Source organism: Anopheles darlingi, chromosome 3 (genome assembly GCF_943734745.1).
Source record: "Anopheles darlingi chromosome 3, idAnoDarlMG_H_01, whole genome shotgun sequence".
NCBI lineage: Eukaryota > Metazoa > Arthropoda > Insecta > Diptera > Culicidae > Anopheles > Anopheles darlingi.
In genome coordinates this window covers 18,661,467-18,680,591 of record NC_064875.1, presented here as the reverse complement: position 1 = coordinate 18,680,591, position 19,125 = coordinate 18,661,467, and the positions used below count along the sequence as shown (strand labels likewise).

The window sequence follows — 19,125 nt, the reverse complement described above, 5'->3', positions numbered from 1 at the left end:
GTTTGGTGGAAGTAGTAGTGTTTGCCTTCGGCGCACCATATGGTACGGTGCGGAACGGCACAATACCTACAGAGTATCGCTCACAGGAGCGCGCACTGTTCTGATGCATCATAACAATGTCTATTTATTGCTTGAGAATTAGTTTTCGCTTCGTGCAGCCGACGTTTCCCTACTAGTCGCTCTAGTGTTACCGCGTAGAACTTCCGTTCCTGACCTATTCATTTCCAAGGCGTATCGTAGCATTGTTTATGTTGTGCTGGCAAATGTTCTTCACTACCTATCGGCAGGATGGCTGGCTGGCTGGCTGGTTCGGCGCTTCTAGTCTCCGATGCTGCTGTCTGCCAGTTTCCTAGTATTCGATTCCTTGCACGAGGTTTGCTTCGTTGGGGATTTGGATTTCGGTGCTCCTAGCGCCTGGGCGCTGGTGGTGGACCCTGAATAATGCACAGTTGTTTCAGTAGTTTCGAGTAATTTATGGCCTTCGTACACGTTTACGTTATGGCTTTCACGAACCGAACCGAAGGCCAACGTGGGGCCACCTGGAGGATGCCACCTCCGACGCCGCCATGGATTTGCTATTTGTTTGTGCTGGCCGTTTGGCCGTGCGCCTGGCCAAAAGAAGGTGTACGCGTGCACTTGGTCGGGTCTGCTTAGGTGCCACTATGTCCACTTCACTATCTCACGGCCCACACCTTGACGGTTGAAGATGTCCCAAAAAAAAGAAACGATAGAAGTGCTCTAGGGAATCACCGGGCACCAGCATGAAACTAGTTCAAAGCCATTCCTCGACAGCCACACCGTGCACCTCTAACCACACCTTTCGACGAGTTAGGCTGAGCACAAAATCTTGGCATCCTTCTGTTGGAAATTGTACCAAGACCAACGGTAAAACTTCATGAATAATAAACAAATAAATAATAAACATAGAAACATTTGCAGCACGCATTGCTGGTCCATTGTTTCGGGGTTTCTTTGGGGTTTATTAAGCTGAGAGAGAAGCTAATTGAGGATTGAGGGTGGCTGCTGGTATTCTTTTCAAACAAAGATCCTTCATAGCGCCAACAACGGTAACTTGCAGCAGTGCCATTTTTATACAGTCGGCGATGCACTTAACCGGCCACGGTCGCTTCTTACAATGGCTGCAAAATGATACTCCCTCACCGTCGCGCACGTCCTCGTCGCTGACTAAAGTTTTCAATAACTCGCCGCGATGGTCGGTAAACTTCTTGAGCGTGATGTCTTCAAAGCTGGTTGGCATCACATATGTGGTGTTACAGACTCCGACGGACGTGGACGAGATGAAGTTCTGCTGCTGTGCAGCTAGCGCATCATCCGATCGCTGGACTGCTTTTTATGGAACAACATGATGCAAACGGCCAAAAGTTTTATCAACGTGCTGACGTCCTTGACTGAGCTGCTCGCAGAACTTGAGCTGCAACAAATTTGTCCCAGTGATATCAAGTTTTCCTTAAGTTTCCGAGAGCAGTGCTTACAGATTTCTTGGCTATGAGTTTCTTTTACGGCGAGCTGATGTTGCGAGATTTATTTAAAAGGTTCATGAGCTGATACACCGTACTTGGTTTTGTAGAGTTTGAGTTAATAGTTGTCGGAGAATTGTTATTATCTAATTGTTTGTAAAATGTTGTGATATTACTTAAAGTGATGACAACAGTAAAGCCGTTAGTGTCGTCAATTGAAAGAGCTTATCGTATCCAAACAAAATCCGACAACACGCCGATGAAAGCGTTTTATTGAAAAGCAATATCCGGGGGCGCCTCCCGTGTACCAGTGCCTTTGCTCCTGGACGTCAACAACGAAACAAACCAGAAAGCTCGTAACGGGAGTTTATGCTGTACTCGATAAAGGGAACACCCAAAAGCACTCGATAACAAGGGCAGCAGCTATCATCGTTTACAAAACGCAATCGATCAGCTGTCGGCATGTTGCCTTCGTCTTACACAATAACTGACTTACGGACGAGAGCGCCACAACTCACCAGTTGCCCGTACGTGCTGACCGAGAACAGATTCTCGACCCAGCCGGTAGTCCAGCACCCGGTGTCATGGTGTCGTCGTCTCGAAATTCGAAACTTCCAATTCCATCGTTCCATCGACGCCGGGGGTTGGGGTTTGCTTTGTGAAATTAAATTTTCCACCGATTTTGGACGCTAATAAATAAAGGCGAAGCGCGAGCAGCTGGCCATCGCTGGCGCCGGGCGTCGCGGCGACCCACCCGCGGAGGGCCGAACGGCCGAAAACTTTCATAAGACGTCGCTAGCCGTCACACAGATGACGTTAATTATTTCGTGCCAAAAAGGACGTGCTCCGTTCGAACTCCGAACACCGAACTTCGTGTTTCGGGTGTTGTTTCGTTGTTTTCGCGGTCCCGCTGGTGTCGGGTTGGAGCTGGGCGGTCATTCGATGCCTTTCGTTGGTTACCAGGAATCCCGCACCAATTTCCAGCCATTAGTTTTGGGGCACGTGGCACTGTCGTTTCGAATAATTATCGAACCCTTGAGGGCAGCTCGTCCGTTGGTGCGGCCAAGGGAGCGGTACGTGGCGGGAACTGGCCGCAGGCGGTTGGTGTGTTAGAAGCATACCACTGGCACTGGGATCCAATACGTTGCTACGGCTGTCTGTTGTGTCGGAGCCGGAGCAAAATGGAATGCAGAAGCGTAAAATTGAAACGAATTCAGCGTTTTCGTTTGATCGATGAAATGGAAAATTCGTTCCCGGTCGCCAGCTTACAAGGTGTTTGGGGCGAGTGGATCCTTTACACACTCACACACACACACACACTTCGCAGCCGCTGTGTAGCGATGCAACATTGTTGTTCATCAAACCGGCGTGCGGCTGGCATTGGTGCGTTGCTTTTAAAACAACGAAGCGGAGAGAGTGCGGAGAGGCAGTGGTCCGCTGAAGGGTCTGGTGCGAGGGCGACGTGTTTCGTTTCAATATCCGTTGGCATCACGTAACATCCGTTACGATAGCGGAACCATCTTGCTGCTAGCGTTCGCTCATAACCCCTCGAAGAGGTCTAAGGGCGCAACGCCCGGGGTTGCGTGGAGGTCGAAATTTAATCAGCAACAAGCAGCATCAAGATGGAAACACTTGGCCACTGGAAGGTTCCAACTCACTCTCTCTGTCTCGCTACACATTTCACGCTACGCGACGTGACTGGTGGGCTGGAATTGTTTTCTTCAGAAGAAAGGTAGAAGTAGGAGTAACAGCAGCAGCAGCAGCAGCAGCAGCAGCAGAAGGTCGTGGCTCGTTCTCGGCTGTTTGCATCATACGCCTTGAATGGCATCCGTTATGGCGCATGTAACCGACACCTCCACCACCACCACCACCAACACCACCTGGGTACCTGGGTGAAGGTGGCCGTGAACATGATTTATGATCCGACGGAGAAATCTTCTCTCCACGCACTCCACGACATGGATACGTGGGACCTTGCGAATGTCTCGTTATGATGCAATCAATACTTCCGCAACCGTTTCCGCACAGAGAACCCAGCGGTACGCACGCAGTTGCTGCATCACAGACAGAGTTGAAGGATTTTAATTTTTCCACCCAAGGTACGCAGCAGCACTTCACTTCCAGATTTCGAGCTCACCCAATGGAAGGTGCTGTCAGTTTCAGTGGTAAGTACAGGAGTATCACTTGTCTCACTGAGTTGCGACGCTTAACGGCCCGGGGGGCGTTGTTGGATGTCCTCCTACGTATCTAGGAAATCAAATGTAGATACACCTCGGTGTCTTAAAGGGGCCAAGAAAACCCTTAAAAAGCAACCAGATACTAGCGATGTCTGTAACTCGACTGTGCTTAATTAAATTGAAAGGATAAAATGGTAACAGCACTCACTTCGAGTCCCCATTTACTTGGCGGAAATGGAGGAAGACCTCTTTAGCGAACTCGCTTTAACCCGATATCTTGGCGGAAGAAGGCGATTGTCTCGCCAAACTCCGAGTCGTCCGACTTTATGACGACGAAAAGACTCTTTTATCATGCCGGGGCGGGGATTGATGTGTTGCGAACCATTCAACTGGTTGGCTTATCGGAGGTTCTTTTGTGGATGGCAGCGCTGCGGAAATGATTAGCATTAGGAGTGCCAATGTTAGGGAGTTGAACGTGCCGGGTGGTTTATGCTATGGTGAAGGTAGTGAAGCCAGTTGGAGCAAGATGTCGTAGGATGTTGTTAATCATTTCAGGCACTCTCGTATCACTGAATGCATGCTGCTGGTGGATCTAATCTAGGTTAAAGATGGCTTTTGAGTTCGACGTTACTTCCCTCAATAGCAAAGGCATTGTGACTGATAAGAGTTTGGTCGTTTGTCGTTTCGACTGCTAAAAGAAAAGTTGATAGAATTTATATAAAATTAAGCCATTTCTAGAAGCAACTTTAATTGTAGTTCAATCGCAACATATCGTTGATGAATGTAAAAGAAGCAGCAAATTATTCCAATCTGAAATGCAAATTTGTAGTAAAAACTGATTCAATTTCTTTAAAAGCATATGCCACACGAAAGGTGACAAAGCTAATCCGGAAGATATTTAAAAAAAAAACTCAACTATCTTCTGCATCGTCATTGAATTTGATGTACTGCATGCGCTGCATGTTTCAGCTACTGAATATATCGTTTTTTCGACATAAAAATGTCCATTAGAGTCTCATTACTATCCTTTTGAAGCACAATTTTAGATTCGTGTCATCGTAATTGTACCGACGGTGCCCAACAGTTGCGTGCAGTGGATGCACGATTCGATTCGTGATTCCCTCTCCCAAACGGTCCATTTGATCAATCAACAGATAGGAGCCAACTCTCGTCTAATCATGTGCCCTAATCATCGGCTATAGCACCCCTTTCTGGGACCCCTTCCTGGGCTCGTAAATAGAACTTGTCATAATTCTCACGAAGCTTCCCTTCACCATTCGCGTTCTTTCGTCTTCCGTCCAGTGTAAGGTAGTGTCCGCTACGAAGAAATTCATTAATTGATGGAGTGGCTTCGAGTTCGTAGCCACAGGCACCATCCGTCTCAGCCCCTCAAGCCGGCGATTGGTGGCAGCGGCCGGCGACCACTTCTATTCGACCCCGGGACGATCCTATAAAATAGCGTCGAGCGAACGCGTCCGGCGACATTTGGTAATCGTTTTAAGTGGCGACAGGATCGCATCCCACGGAACTCATCGACCCCACTCCCCCTTAACCTCCCGGCCAGATTCGCACATTCGTTTGCAGATAGGAGCGAAAGTGAAAGAAGAGTTCGCTCGGTAAGACGAATTCGCATTCGTTCTAGCTCTGCTCTTTCGAAGACGGTGCCGTGCCGGGAATTGTGTGTTTGGTGTGATGTGTATGTTTGGTGTGCCGTGTGTGTGTGTGTGCCATTCATTGTCGTGTGCGTTGAAGTGCGTCTTGTACCTTTCATTGAATAGACACATTTGTTGACCGGGTTGAAAGGAAATGGTTTGAAGTGCTCTTGGCGCAGCGTGTGTGTGTGTGTCTGTGTGTGCGTTGGCGATTGTTGTTCGACATGATTGAAATTGATTTCTAGAGGCCTGAGCATCATTCTGATGGACTACAACAGAGGCATGACTATGGTCTGTGGTGCTCTTTACGGAGATGGTTTACTATTGTTGCCTCTGCCTCGCCGTCACGCCTGCTTATCGCCTCAAAAGGCCGGCCTTTGTGACGGGTATTGGGGCATATTCGGTGCACGGCAAGGTTAAACAGTGACCCGGTCCAAAGGCAGCGGCTTCGGAAACTAGAAGCGCGATAATGCAATCACTGGAGAGCCTTGCAGTGAGCGACTCGCGTTAATTTACGGGTCGTATTATGGCTGTCTATACTTCGTTACCTTCAAATCTAGTTATTTGTGGTGGTGCTTCAACCGTGTACAATCCGGGAGCGAGCAATTCAATTCTCATGCGGTGAAATGAAAATAATGGGTTTGAGACTGGAGTAGAAGATATTTGCACATTTGTTTGCACTATTTTTGAGTGCCACATAGCGCTCTGTTAGAATGTAACGGATAATGTATAATTATGTGACGTAAGTCTGGCTTGCACTTATAGTCCACAAGTTTATCCAAAATATTCAATAACCACAATCAGAATAACTTTTTGCAACGGTTTTATTTTCATCTCCTTCTTTATTAATTACATCTCATTGAATGATTCATAGAACGAATCAATGGCGGCATGCAATTCTATGAACCAGAATGTTTTCCTGTTAAAGCTTATGGCTTTCGTTACTACTACCAACGCGCTTTCCTTCATATTTCCAGCCACTACCTACGGGTAATGAAAAGTGGTACCTTTTTTTATAAATAAATGAAACCCAACCCGTTAATTGATTGAGAAGAGAACGAGATAGAGAGCGAGAGAACGACAGAAATCCCACGAAGGGCTTTACTGGCCACATTAATACTTCAATGGGAGCATTAATTTTTCTGCAAAACCCGGACCAGCAATTACCGGGAAAGCCCTTCACACAAAACCCACATCGCAACGAGTGGGTCCTCTTCCGTGCGTTAATTCAATAACGCTTTAATCGTCCTACCATCGCAATTACTGGGCACGCTTGCATGTCTAGATGTGTGTGTGTGTGTGTGTGTATGTGTGGAGTTCACCTCGGCCACCAGTTTTAAGGGCTCATTAAAAAGTGGCGAAGCTTGTGGCCCCCCAAGTGGTGGGCCCTTCAACAACTTGGTCTCGCTTTCGTCATCGCCATCGCTCGCTCGCATACCACCACTCCGGCATATGTTTCATCAGGATCAGTACCACCACCATCGCCATCATCATCATCATCATCATCGTCAACGTATGTGGGCTGGCAGGGTGGCTAGTAAGCGTTAATGTGTCCCGCTTCAGCTGTTCGGTGGTGTACGCAACAGGTATGCTGCGAGCCCATAGAGCAACGGCGACCACATCGTGTCATATGTTCACGTATTACACGGAACGCACGCCATGTTCCGCCGTGTGTGTGTTTTTTGGGCCGCATGCGGTGAAAGAGTTGTTGCAAATGCTTGTTTTCCCGGCGGGAAAATGATGGAATTGTTATGCTGCTGTTGCTGCTGCTACTGCTGCTGCTGCTGAAGGGGGCTCTGCTGGAATACTGATGAGAAATAATGAAGCCGCGAGGGAAGCGGAAACGAACAGGTCACTGGTTAGCGAGCATGCCCGGTGGTAGTCCTTCCACTCACCCTGCTTCTTTTCCTCGAGAGATCGTATCTTTAATGGTAAAGCCTGGGACACGGGGAAGGACAAATCATGAGCCACCAGTCGCGCCCGCGTTGCTTCTCGTCCTCCGCAATGGCTGCTCCGTTGACATTCCAACATCGTTCACTGTCGACGGCGACCACCAGAGAAAGAGAGCGCATAAAAAAGGGGAAGAAAGAAGGGGCCGCGGCATCGTTCTTGTAGCACCGGACCGGCGAACCAGCAAAACGCTCGAGTTGGTTGACTCGGGGTAGCTGGGAACCACAAACAAACAAACAAATGTCTAATTATTTCCTCCAACAGCACCAGCAGCAGCAGCAGCAGCGATGGTAGCATATTCACGAGTATCACGAGAGGCGAACCGGCTCGTATGCTGCTATGTTTATGTCATTAACAATTATCGCTCCATAGTCGACGACGTCGTCCTTCTGTAAGGGCTTGCCAGTTGCCGGTGGCAAATTTGGCCACACCATTGACTGACATGTTGCCGCTGTGGGCAACCAAGGCAGTTGGTGTACCAGTCGTTGACATTAATTAAATAGCATAGGCGGTTGCTTTGGCCTGCTCCAAGCCTGCTCCGATGGATGACTTGGATGGTTTGAAGAAAGAAGACGCTTGTGTTGGCTTCTAGTAGCTCGCGGGCAGCAAGGCACGTTTTGCAGTACAGGAGCTTCTTTTGGGCTGCTGGTAAGCGTATAGCGGTGCTCACTGCATGGTACGATGTATAGTATGGCTTCCTTCGTCGAATACATCGCAGTGTACGTTGGTGTGTGTTGGCCAACGTTACCATCGTACTTCAGGGCAGCTGAAAAGAAACTGTTTTTGGTATGCTCTACTTTATTACTTTTACTGTTCCAAGAGTCCTTTTGTCAAATTGCTGATAGCATAGTTTTTTTTGCATTTAAAAAAAAACCCCGGGAAAAGAATGGAGCACAAATGACTACTAGATCCCTTGCGCGCGCGTTTGGCAACACTGACACGGTTCGCGAATCTCGAGGGTCTTCGTCGTACTCGCTCCACGACGACACCCGGAGATCGGCTGTTTTACGATTTTCTGCCCGCCCGCCTCGTAACGTATGATTCACGATGGCGCACGCTGAGAGCGCACGCAGACAGCACAGCCAGACAGAGAGAGCAGGAGCATCATGCGAGAGCGAGAGCGAGAGAGAGAGAGCCCCGGTCCCGGTGACTGGGGGCCCATGCTTTTTGGCGAGAGCATAAATACTTTAAATTGAATCAATTTCGTTCGACTACCACGGACGAGCACGTTGCTGGGGGAGCAGCAGTAACAGCGGCAGCAGCAGCAGCAGGCAGCATCGTCGTGGCCGTCAGCAGTGCCGGGTGCCGTGCTGTGTTGCCTGTGAGATTTTTTCGCCGAACATCTCGGCTCATCGGTTTTGTTGCTGCTGCTGCTGCTGCTGCTACTGGAGGTTGTAGTAGTCCCTTTGGTCTTGTACTACTCAGGAGTGGCGTAACGGAGTTGTCGAGAAGTGTGTCCGTCAGGAGTGGGTAGGTTACGTCCGTGTGAAACTCCCAGTTGATGGAGGCGGCCTCCGCAGCCTCGGGGTGCTCCACGTAATCGATCGTCTTCGAATGTGTTGTGTTCTGCTCCGGTGCTGAGTCTGTGAGCCTGCCTGCTGACTACTGGAGGGTCAAAAATCATTCCTGATTCCTGATTTACTAAAGAGAGTGAGAGAGAAAGAGAGAGAGCACGCACACCTTGAAGGAAGCAAGAGCACGAGTCCCGAAGAAGAACGTCCTGTCCTGCTGCTGCGCCCCCCCTCGTCGTTGGGTGTGTGTGTGTGTGTGCCTGTGTCTCCGGGTGTGTGTGTGTCTGGATTCGAGAGAAATGGGGGCTCGTCGGTCGGTCGGTCGGTCGGTCGTCCGCGCTCTGAATGTGAGTGAGTTGGCTTGGTGAGCGGCCAAGAAAACAAGCGCGCAAAACCGACCACCACCACCAGAAAGCAACAAGTTTTGGCCGTGTGCGGAAGGAAAGCTGATGTTTTGGCTTTCGCGCAGCCAAAGCATCTGACAGCTGGCTGGCAGGCGGCAAGAAGGTCCCAGTACCCCACGTCCACTACCACCACCCGAAAGCCAGTACCACTTCCGTTGCTTCCGTCGCCATCTTGCTCCGTTAGTAGTGTGCCGTCGTTTATCCCTCACCCAGTAGTGTTCGTCTGCCTGCAGCAGCAGCAGGGGTGTGTTATTTGCGTTCTAGTATGTGTGTGCGGGTGTGCGCCCTTTAGTTTGTGGTCGTCGTCGTCGCCGTCATCGTCTCATAGTACCGGCGGCCTACTACTACGCGTACGTGTGTTTTGATAGTTTTTTGACAGCCACAGTAGCGCTGTGTGTCGGAGCGTAACCTCGCAAAGCAAGCGCAAAGCAGCCCTCGGCTAACGTTCCCTCGCTTCCGTTTTCGGCAGCATCCCCAACCACGGACCAGGCGAACCATCCACTACATAGTGTGCGTGTGTCGGCGTGTGTGTGTGTGCGTGTGCGTGTGAGTCTGTGATTTAACTTGTTGTGTGTGGTCTTGCAAGGGATCAGCGCAGGAGGCTTCGAAGAGGCGAGCGACCAACATAAATCGAGAAGAAAGTTGAAGGAAAAAAAGAAAACACAAACACATTCCGGAGCAGGCCGTGAGACGGTTGTTGGGTTGCGAAGTTCGGACGCGCGGCGTTCAAGAAGAAGAGTGTTTTCGAAACGCGGTAGCAGTAAGAACGAAACACAGAATAACAAAAAAGAAAAAACACCTCGAAATGTCCGGCCCAACGTCGTTAGGCGGAGCGGAAGAGGATGAGCAAACCAATTACGACACACCGGACGAGACGGGGCTTACGAAAGCGCAAAAGGTGGCCCTGACGGCCGCCTGGAGCATCGTCAAGAAGGATCTCGTCACTCACGGGCGCAACATATTCGTCATGTAAGTCCGGGGGAATCGAACGTGGAGCCGCTACGCTACTCGACGGTTGTTAACGGGCACTGAAACGGGATCTTTTCCCTTCGTTTTTTTTTTTTCTCGGGCCCGCAGGTTCTTCGAGGAGTACCCGAAATACCTGGATTACTTCGATTTCTCGTCCGGCGATACGGGTGATCTCGGTGAGAATCGATCCCTACACGCGCACGCCCTCAATGTGATGAACTTCATCGGAACGCTGATCGACTACGGGCTGAACGATCCCGGTTTGCTGCGCTGCAGCCTCACGAAGCTGGTGCGAAACCATCGGCGGCGTAACGTGACCAAGGAGGATGTTGGTGTAGGTGTAGTTAACGCTCTGCTTGGTACAGTATTTATTTTTTAACGCCATTTTTTTCTTCCTCCTTTTCTTTCCTCCGATAGGCCGTCGGTGGAGTGATCATGCGCTACTGTTTGGATGCGCTCGATGCACATCGATCACCGACGCTCGAGGAAGCGTTCGAGGCGTTTCTCGGTACGGTCGCTGAGGCGTTCGAGTGAGGCGTTCGAGAGGAGCAGGGGGAGGGAGACCGGCTGCCAGTTTGTGACATAGAGCCCACCCGAAAAGCCTGGACTCTCTCACTCGCGCACGCGCACGGCCGCACGTGCTCTGTCTGTGTCTGTCTGTCTGTCTCTCCAAACTCGCTCGCCTCGCCGACCCCTATCGCTTTCCTAGAAACATTCCAAACATGGACGTGCGCTTTTTATGATCAGAATAGAATAAAATTTTGAGTATCGTACGCCGTCTTCCAACGTTCTAGTTTTGTGGAAGGTCAACATCACGAGCTACCCGGAAGGAATTTACCAGGAAATACTCAAGATTTGCAGCTTACCCAGCGCAACGTGCTCAGAGTTTCTTATAAAGGGAAGCAACTGAACGACAAACGGCGAGCGAAAAACCTTCAAGATCACTCTAATTGAGTTCAATTAAAGACAATCAAGCACAAAGTTCGTCCAGCCGTTCGTCCGCCCAACCGATCGATCGTCCGGAGCGCAATGGCACATCCGCCGCCGGTCGATGATTAATCTTATCACTACCACACCTTCCCGTCTATCCCAGAGTTTCTTCCTTCTTCTTCTTCTTCAAGCGAGCATTTCACGTGAGCAAAGTTTAAAACAGTTCGGAGCACGACCACCTCCTGCTTGCTTGATTTCCGTTGAGACGCCGAGGAGTGTTAGAAAGCGTGGCAAAACGGAAGGAAGGAACGTTCCCGAGGGAGGGTGTACGGGACTATAAATCGTTCACCACACGCCACGACCATATCGGCATCGGTGAGCAAGGGGTGAGTTTTTCGCGGATAATTTACTCGCACGCCCGGCGTTCTGGTGCATTTACCACGCGATCCTGCACCAGTACCAGCCTTCGTACCCCCGGGCCCAGCGTTTGTCGATTATCCACCACGGTTTCGGTTCGATTTTTCGCCTGGAATGATATCCGGTTCCAGGTGCCATTGTTCTAGCAGTGTTCGCTATCGCGCGTAGTCCACTATTGTTTCCACGAAGACCATTGTGTAGAAGCGCGTTCCGGGCGTTCGGAACCGGAAATAGTAATATTTCTTTCACCGCACCCCTATACCTCCCCCCAGCATTTATCTACCCTTCATTCATTCGCACAGACGGGGCGTCTTAGAGACTAAGGAGAGGGTGCCGATACTCTTGTTATCTTGCTGCTGTTAACCTTTTGCAAAAGCACGACCGACCGACCGAACGACCGTCCGCGGGTCGTCGGGACGCGATAAACGCGAGTAGAAGGAAGGGTGCACCGGAAATGGAGGCGCCTGGCAGCTCTCGAGAAAAAATAAAAAAAACACCACCAGCGAGCAGCGAGTAGTTGCGCAACAGGAAGACGGTGGAAGTTTGATAACAGAAGTGACAGTAAATCAGCGTCAGAATGGACTTGTTTCGGCCGGGGGGGTGGGATGGTGGCCGCGAAGATGGCGGAACCATAATTTGTGCCTGCCTTCGTCCAGCAAAACGGCAGTCAGCGCGAGTTGTTTTGCGGGGATTTCTGGAAGCCAACCATCACCACCATCACCACCATCATCATCTTCATCATCTTCATCATTGTGACAAGGATTATGAGCAGCAAGTTATGGGACTTCGGGCAGTGTCGTGATGGATGCTGAATGTGCAGTTGTGCAGTGCCCCTTAAGAACCGTCTATTAGCGTCTGAAAAACAACAGAAGAAACTTTTTGGGTGTCTCGCCTCTCGCCCATCATCCAAAAAGGGTGCCCAAGTTTTAACAAACACTCATTTAAGAACTAGAAAAGACCGCCGCCAGCACCGAGACGGTGGGAAAGGTGTTTGGTGTTGTTTGTGTGCCCGACAATGCTCCGTTGTCTCTTCCACTAGTTGCTGAATGCTGGCCACCACATTGTGCACGCGACGCGAGCCCGCAGCCTGGTGGGGGAGCAGGAGGAGCTTCGACAAAGTTTTACGCTGGCCCACATCCTTGTGCCCAAGGGCCACTCTTGGAAGAGCATGAGAGAAGGAGTGGAAGCACATGAAAAGTTCCCAAAAACCCCTTTTTCTCGTGGCGCACTTCTGGCTGCCGTACCCCAAACTAGCATTTTCGTCGATGACACTCCGAGAGAGTGAGCTTCGTGTGTTCGTGAATAATGGCCTCAGCCCCCCCTCTTCCTGCCATTAGTTCCCTTTTCCGTGTACCGTTCCTCCTGTGCCGGATTGTAGCACGCGCGAGTCGAAAGTTGGCAGTTGGAATGGCGAACGAAAATGAGCAAGATAATACTCCGGGGTTTTTGTGTTTCGCTCTTTGGGCCCAACAGTAGCAAGGAAGGGGGGGGGGCGGTAGTTCGGATGTCTTGGTCAGCATGTCCTTCGTTGTCCATCTAGGGCTTTTATTTCCGCGGAACACAGAGTGACATTATGAAGACAGAAGCCATTTACAAATCGTCTCCGAGCGTTCACACTTCACGAGCACTTCAACGGAGTTGAGTGCAGCGTGCAAAGGGCTTAAGCAAGATCGTGTTCGATTCGATTTTAAGATGGGAAAAGAAGACATTAAATGGTTTTTGGTAGTTACTCGATGGATTACTGAGAGGCATACTTTGTGCGTTATTATGTTCGTAATTGATCAATATTCAAAATAACTACGAAGCATCCAAAATTGAGCGAAAACACTGCTAAAAATCTCTTCACAATGTAGTTCATGGCCTACTTATAAGTTAGAGTGATCAAAACTTCCCTCAAACCACTCTATATTATGTGAAAACAAATTTATTAATTGTAGTTATTGTACCTGGTACTTCAATAGATCGATCCCAATAGCCCCTTTAGCTACGCGATACTTTCCTAGGGTAAAAGAATTCATCATCATCATCATCGTTCATCCTTCCACGTTCGATGGTGGCCACTGCTGGGAAACTCCAAGCGCCTGCCGCCCAAGATAAATAGCTGCACTTTCCGAAGCCCACCGAACCGCATTTATTTCAAACTCACCTCTTCTTCTTCTTCCCTTTTTGCCACTGCTCTTGCTCGCGGAAAGAAAATGGATTCCTCGCGCGAACTTTCCCTACCACCCCCAAAACTAAAGCGAAATAATTTATGCTCGATGTGCGCTGGAGTGTGTGTGCAGAAATTCCGTTCAAAGATAACCTCAATTCCACCCCCCCCCCCCCCGGTCTGCCCCCTCTCCCGCAAGCCGTTAATAATTGGCCAACGGGTGGAATCGAACCGGAAACCCGCGAAAGTTTTTCGGATGCTCGCAAACAGTGGCGCCCATTAATCATTGCTGCTGGGCCACGGCTACGAAAGGTGCGATTATGAGGTCGGTTTTTGGGTAGGAGAAGGGGTTAAAGTGAGAACTCGAAATCGAATCATCGGTTCTATACAGCAAGCAGTTTACGCAAGGTGCAGGAAACAAAAGGTGAAAGGTGAGCGACGCATTCATCGCTCGAAAACGGTTTGTAATGGTTGCGGAAGGAATGGCAATGATTATGATTATGCTATGGATAATTATTAATCTCGATTCGATTTGTAGGACATTTGTAACTGTTAAACGGTGCGCAATGATTGCTTCTTAATCGATCGATTCCTGTTGATGGCATTGGCATGTTCACCGGGTTGTAATCACAGTTTAGTCCAGTGTTCGAATGCATTCGTACTGTAATCCCTAAACCGCAATTAACGACTAAATCCGGCTGCATTAATGCCATTGCCGTAGTAACGAGGGATTGAGTGTTAGTGTAACCAACAGCGGGGCGAAGCTGTGGTCAACATACAACAACGAACACCGGCATTAGCATGTGCAGCTCGCGCTGCATTGAACATGTACTTCACCGTTCCATGCGAATCACAACTGCACCAGGGAAAGCGTACCTAATCCTGGCTACCCGTTCCATTCTGTTTGCTAGCCATCAGAAAGCAACCGCCACACAACAACGCTTCCGGTGGCTGTCATCGTCCTTGGAATGAAACTTTGGATCCAACTCCACACCCTCGGCGCGCGCTACGATCGACCGCAATCGATCGATTGGCTGATGGATCGCATTGGGTTCGATTCCGACAGCTCGTCGCTCTCGAAGGACGAATTTGCGTGCGTGCGTGCGTGCGTGCGTGTGTGACTACTGTTTGTGGCGTGTGAGCTGCGACCAGCCGGAAGTGAAACTTGTGCACCGCAGGCTAGCACAGGAACGGGGCAATGTTGCGTGAAATGTGTTACATCGTTTTAACATTAGCACAAGGAGCAAGAGTGTGTGTGCCAGTGTGCCAAGGTATAAATAATGGAATCGAAACAAATGAAAACATTAGCTCAAGTTCAGGAAAGTGCCCGTGCGAGTGGTGAAAATGCTACTCTTCGAGGTGCATGGCCACGATAGCTACTTTGTTTTGCAACTCTCATCACACATACCAACAACGCAACAAGGCGCTGTTCTTGATTTTGACAGTTCTTTATAGCTGAATCGAACTGGAAATCGCTCGTAAATAATATTACTTTCATCTTAATCGTGCTTTGTCACGATGCAATTTTTTTTCAACCTCATAATGATAGTTCTTAACATAAAGTTGCTTCGCTTGTGTTTGCTTCCAACGTCTGCAACTAGTTGGTGTGTTGCAAGTTGCAAAACAAACATGCTGTCGTGACCGTGCATCTGAAATAATGTACTGCAGCTCGCCAAATGACAGCCAATGAATGTTTCCGAACAGTTAAAGTGGCAATATCGTGGCCATGCACCTTATGATCCGTTCCAGGCATCAACGCACTACTTAGCAATGGCGCATAATGCGCGCCAGCTCGCTGATCGCTGGTCTCTGCGGTGCTCCGGGTGCAAATGAAGCGGAAGTCGAACGAGCGATGAAATTGATTACACACACACACACAAACACACACGCGCGCGCTTAGGGTTGTGACGTCCATCAAACATGCTGTCGAACCAGCGCTGGAGTGCTATTGAGGTGCCCAGTCCTTTCGGTACGTCAGAAGAGCAGAGGCCACCGCTTACCACAATCGTAATTTCCGTTTGGATCCACCCCGAGGGGGGGGGGCGTGGGGATTTGGGATTCGGTGTCAGGTGTGTTGAACCCATGTTAGATAAGCACAAGCGCCCCGGTTGTGCATGTCGTGCGGTTGCGAGACTAACTGAACCCCGATGAACAGCACCAACAGCTTCCAGCTTCTGTGCGGAGATGTTGATGGAATGTAGTTTTGGTTTTCAATCGAAGGTTGTCTTTAACAAACGCTACGCTAGAATGAGAATGATCCTTCCAGAATATCTTCACAATACAACGCAAGTGGGTTTGTCAATCCTTTGCCACCGGAATGTTACCGAAATGTGACTTTTGGGGAAGGCGGCGATGAATAACAAATCATTCCCGATCTAAGCAACCCTCCCCGAAAACGGTTTGCAATTAAATTCCCCAAAACCCGCGGCCTTCTGTTGGTGTTTTCTGGGTTTGCTGAGATGCCAGCCAACGTTTGATAAATCGAAGCAAATTAGGTAGTGATGAAATTCCGGTGGCAGCCGCATCCATCCATCGAGCGCAACCATCGACGCGAGCTGCTTTCGGGCGTTCGTTGATGGGGAAATTAGAACGCATTTATCCCGGTTCTCCGCGGCTGGAGTGATGGAGATGGTGTTGTAATGAGCACCGGTGGAGGTCCGCAGGGTTGTAGCGCAAGATGGAGAAATCAATTTTCGGGTGTAAAACCGATGTAATCCATTTCATCCGAGCTATTGGTTGACGATGGTGCGCTGGGAGCGTAGCGGAGTCTAATCTTCAGCGCCATTGCGGAAGCTCATCGTCGTCGTCGTCGTCGTCGTTGGTTTGGTGGATTAGATTGAAGCCACGCGGTAATTTTCCGACCCCCCGGAAAAGAGAAAAAGAAAAAAAACTGAATCCCTTTGACTCGAATGCTCGTGCAATTCAGTCGGAATGTTATCACGGAAAATGTGGGAAAACTAATCTTGTCTCCGTTGTCCCTTTTCCGGACGATTTCCCGCGGAGAGCCTTCGAGCCCTGCGAGCTCCCGCTGCTACCGCACACCAACACACCGTAGGGCTTAACACTTTCAATTTCTAGGATTATTAATTTCAAGCCCCAGGCAGCGCTTCTCGGCTTCCGAAGTTAAGGGTCACCCGGAGCGCGTACCCAGCGGTTTGGGCGATTGTAAATGACCACCATCACCGTCGGCCCGGTTCGGGGTTTGGAGGGTAGTCGTTTTATTTTAAATTAATTTCGGTCCGTGGTCTCGAAAGTCCCCGCCACATCCCCCATTGGAGTAAGTGAAGTCCCCGTTTTGGGTGAAGTCTCTCTTGTCTGTTGGGTGTTGCGGTTAAGTTTCGGTTTGATGACTTGCTGGGAGCGCTGGACGCGCGGGGTGGTAACGACGACGACAGGTAAAGTAATGGGCAAGTGTCAGGCACGTTTCTAATTGATTTCTAGGTCCAAGGACAACGAGTAATTTGAGCGCTGCGTGGTTTTTTGGCACCAGCTATTTCTCGGGAAAATTTGGATGTGGTACTGCTGTTGAAGTATCAACATTAATACATCAACAAGGCTTTCAATTCAACATTTAGTAAACAATGTTTTAAAACAGAACAAGTATTGATGAAATTTCGTTTTTTTTAATTCTAAGAATTAGTTGGTGGTCTTTTGATTTATTCCACCTGCACTTGGAAAAAAAACAGAAAATTAACAGAAATTTACATCAAACCTTTAAACCGATTAATTTTTTCTAATTTGTTTAGAACGTTAATTTTAACACAAAAACACATATCACATCGATGTCACAATCACACTGTGTCCATGATTGAAATAAAACGAAACTTCCTTTTTATTCGCCATTTGAAACTCCCATGCAATTCCATTTCCAGACCATCCACGTACAGTAGGCAGTAGTTTCTTTGAAGAGGTACCATTGTATTAGCATCAATCATGAAAGAAACTTTTTATAATCCGCAAGAAAACTAAGGGATATCCTAGAAAACTTATCCCTTCTTTTACTGTTCCTTCGAATGCAATCGTAATTTCAATTTTCGTCTCGCTTCCAACGCAAACCGCTGTCAGTTCATTATTTTCTCATCGATAGCAACACTTTGCAGCAAATCGCCTGCTCCCCCTTTTTACCAGTGAAAGGTAGCGCCGGAGTACGTTATTTGTTTTAGATTAACATTGATTTCCGATTTCACCTTTTTTGCCGAGTGAATCTTTTCAATCATGTACCAGCTGGTCTGCACTTGAGCTCTCGGACTGGCGCACTCGAAGGATACGCTCATTTCCATTTCAGCTTCTCCAGCTTTGGTTTCTATTTCAATGCTTCATTCCATATGGTTCCAGCTGGTGTCCCGTTGGAACAGACGATACATGAAGGAACGAAGGTGGAACGAAGTAATGGTATTCAAATATACAATCAAAGCGATCTCACCGTCTCGCTCCTCGACTCTCGACTTGATTTCCCTCCATTTTAAAAGAAAAAAACCACAGCGGATCCTGTTCTACACTATTTTATCAAACAACAATCAACCACAAAGTGTCCAAAGGCAACATTTCCTTTGCTTTGCTCTCGGTGATATCAGGGACGGTGGGGGGCTCGTCGATGTGCGGAATCGAAGTGAGGCTAAAAAAATCCTTGGAATAACGTAACCTCCGATGAAATGCTGCAACAGTTACGCACTAAAAGCCACCATAGTCCCAGCCTACTGTGTGTTCGCGTTCGCGTTTTGCCGGCCTTCCGGCGCTGGGGTTGTTTTTTCATCTGGAAAAACCACTCGCAAAACGTGCTCATCGCGCATCGTCCATTGCACCGCACGCTGGTTCGAGTACGCGAATGATGAGGGCTTGTCACTGGCACCCGGGACACGGGACGCGGGCCCCTGACTCCAGACCCACCAGAACTTGACCACGGACCACGGATTTCCCCGTACCGATTGAATGCCAGACAGAAACCGAGATGAAAAGCCGTTCGTTGATGGGAAAAGTTCAATCAAACGCGCGCGCATAACGGTGATGTAACGTTTGCGGAAAAGCGACCTCGACTCCACTCCATCATTGAAAAGGAATCATTAAACAAGAAGTCCCCCGAAGCGCGGCTTTTCGAAAGCGGGGTTTTTCCGATCAGCATTCGTAATGATTACATCGGGCAGCGTTCGCGGTTCGTGGGGCCAGTACGCGGCCGCTGCGTGTTCCGCAATTTTTTTTTGTTTCGCTCTTTAATACCACCGACAACCACCGATAACGATGCGGCAACGCACGGTGCTGGTCGGATGCTGGGTTCACAGGGTAAAACAGGAAATGTATTCGTTCGAAGTGAAGCATACTTCGAATGGTTCGGTTTTTCCGCAAGGCAGAAGCATCAGAGACGCGACCACGAATCGTACTGGTTGCCGCCGGGGAGAGGGGCAGTTGAAATGATTTGGTTTCGTCGGGGTCATACTCGAGATGCATTGCATTAAATACCAGTGCTAAAAAAAAAGATGGCGGCTAACGATGA

At 49.1% G+C, this 19,125-nt stretch overlaps 1 protein-coding gene across 1 annotated transcript; it reads left to right on the top strand.

The window, feature by feature from the left end:
• Positions 1–5,160: 5,160 nt before the first annotated feature.
• LOC125953518 (uncharacterized) lies at positions 5,161–10,911 on the top strand. The gene is made up of 4 exons (XM_049683138.1): positions 5,161–5,271; positions 9,642–10,141; positions 10,250–10,475; positions 10,559–10,911. The coding sequence occupies exons 2-4, from the start codon at positions 9,978–9,980 to the stop codon at positions 10,673–10,675; spliced, it is 507 nt and encodes a 168-aa protein (XP_049539095.1). The 5' UTR covers positions 5,161–5,271; positions 9,642–9,977; the 3' UTR covers positions 10,676–10,911.
• The last annotated feature ends 8,214 nt before the right edge of the window (positions 10,912–19,125 follow it).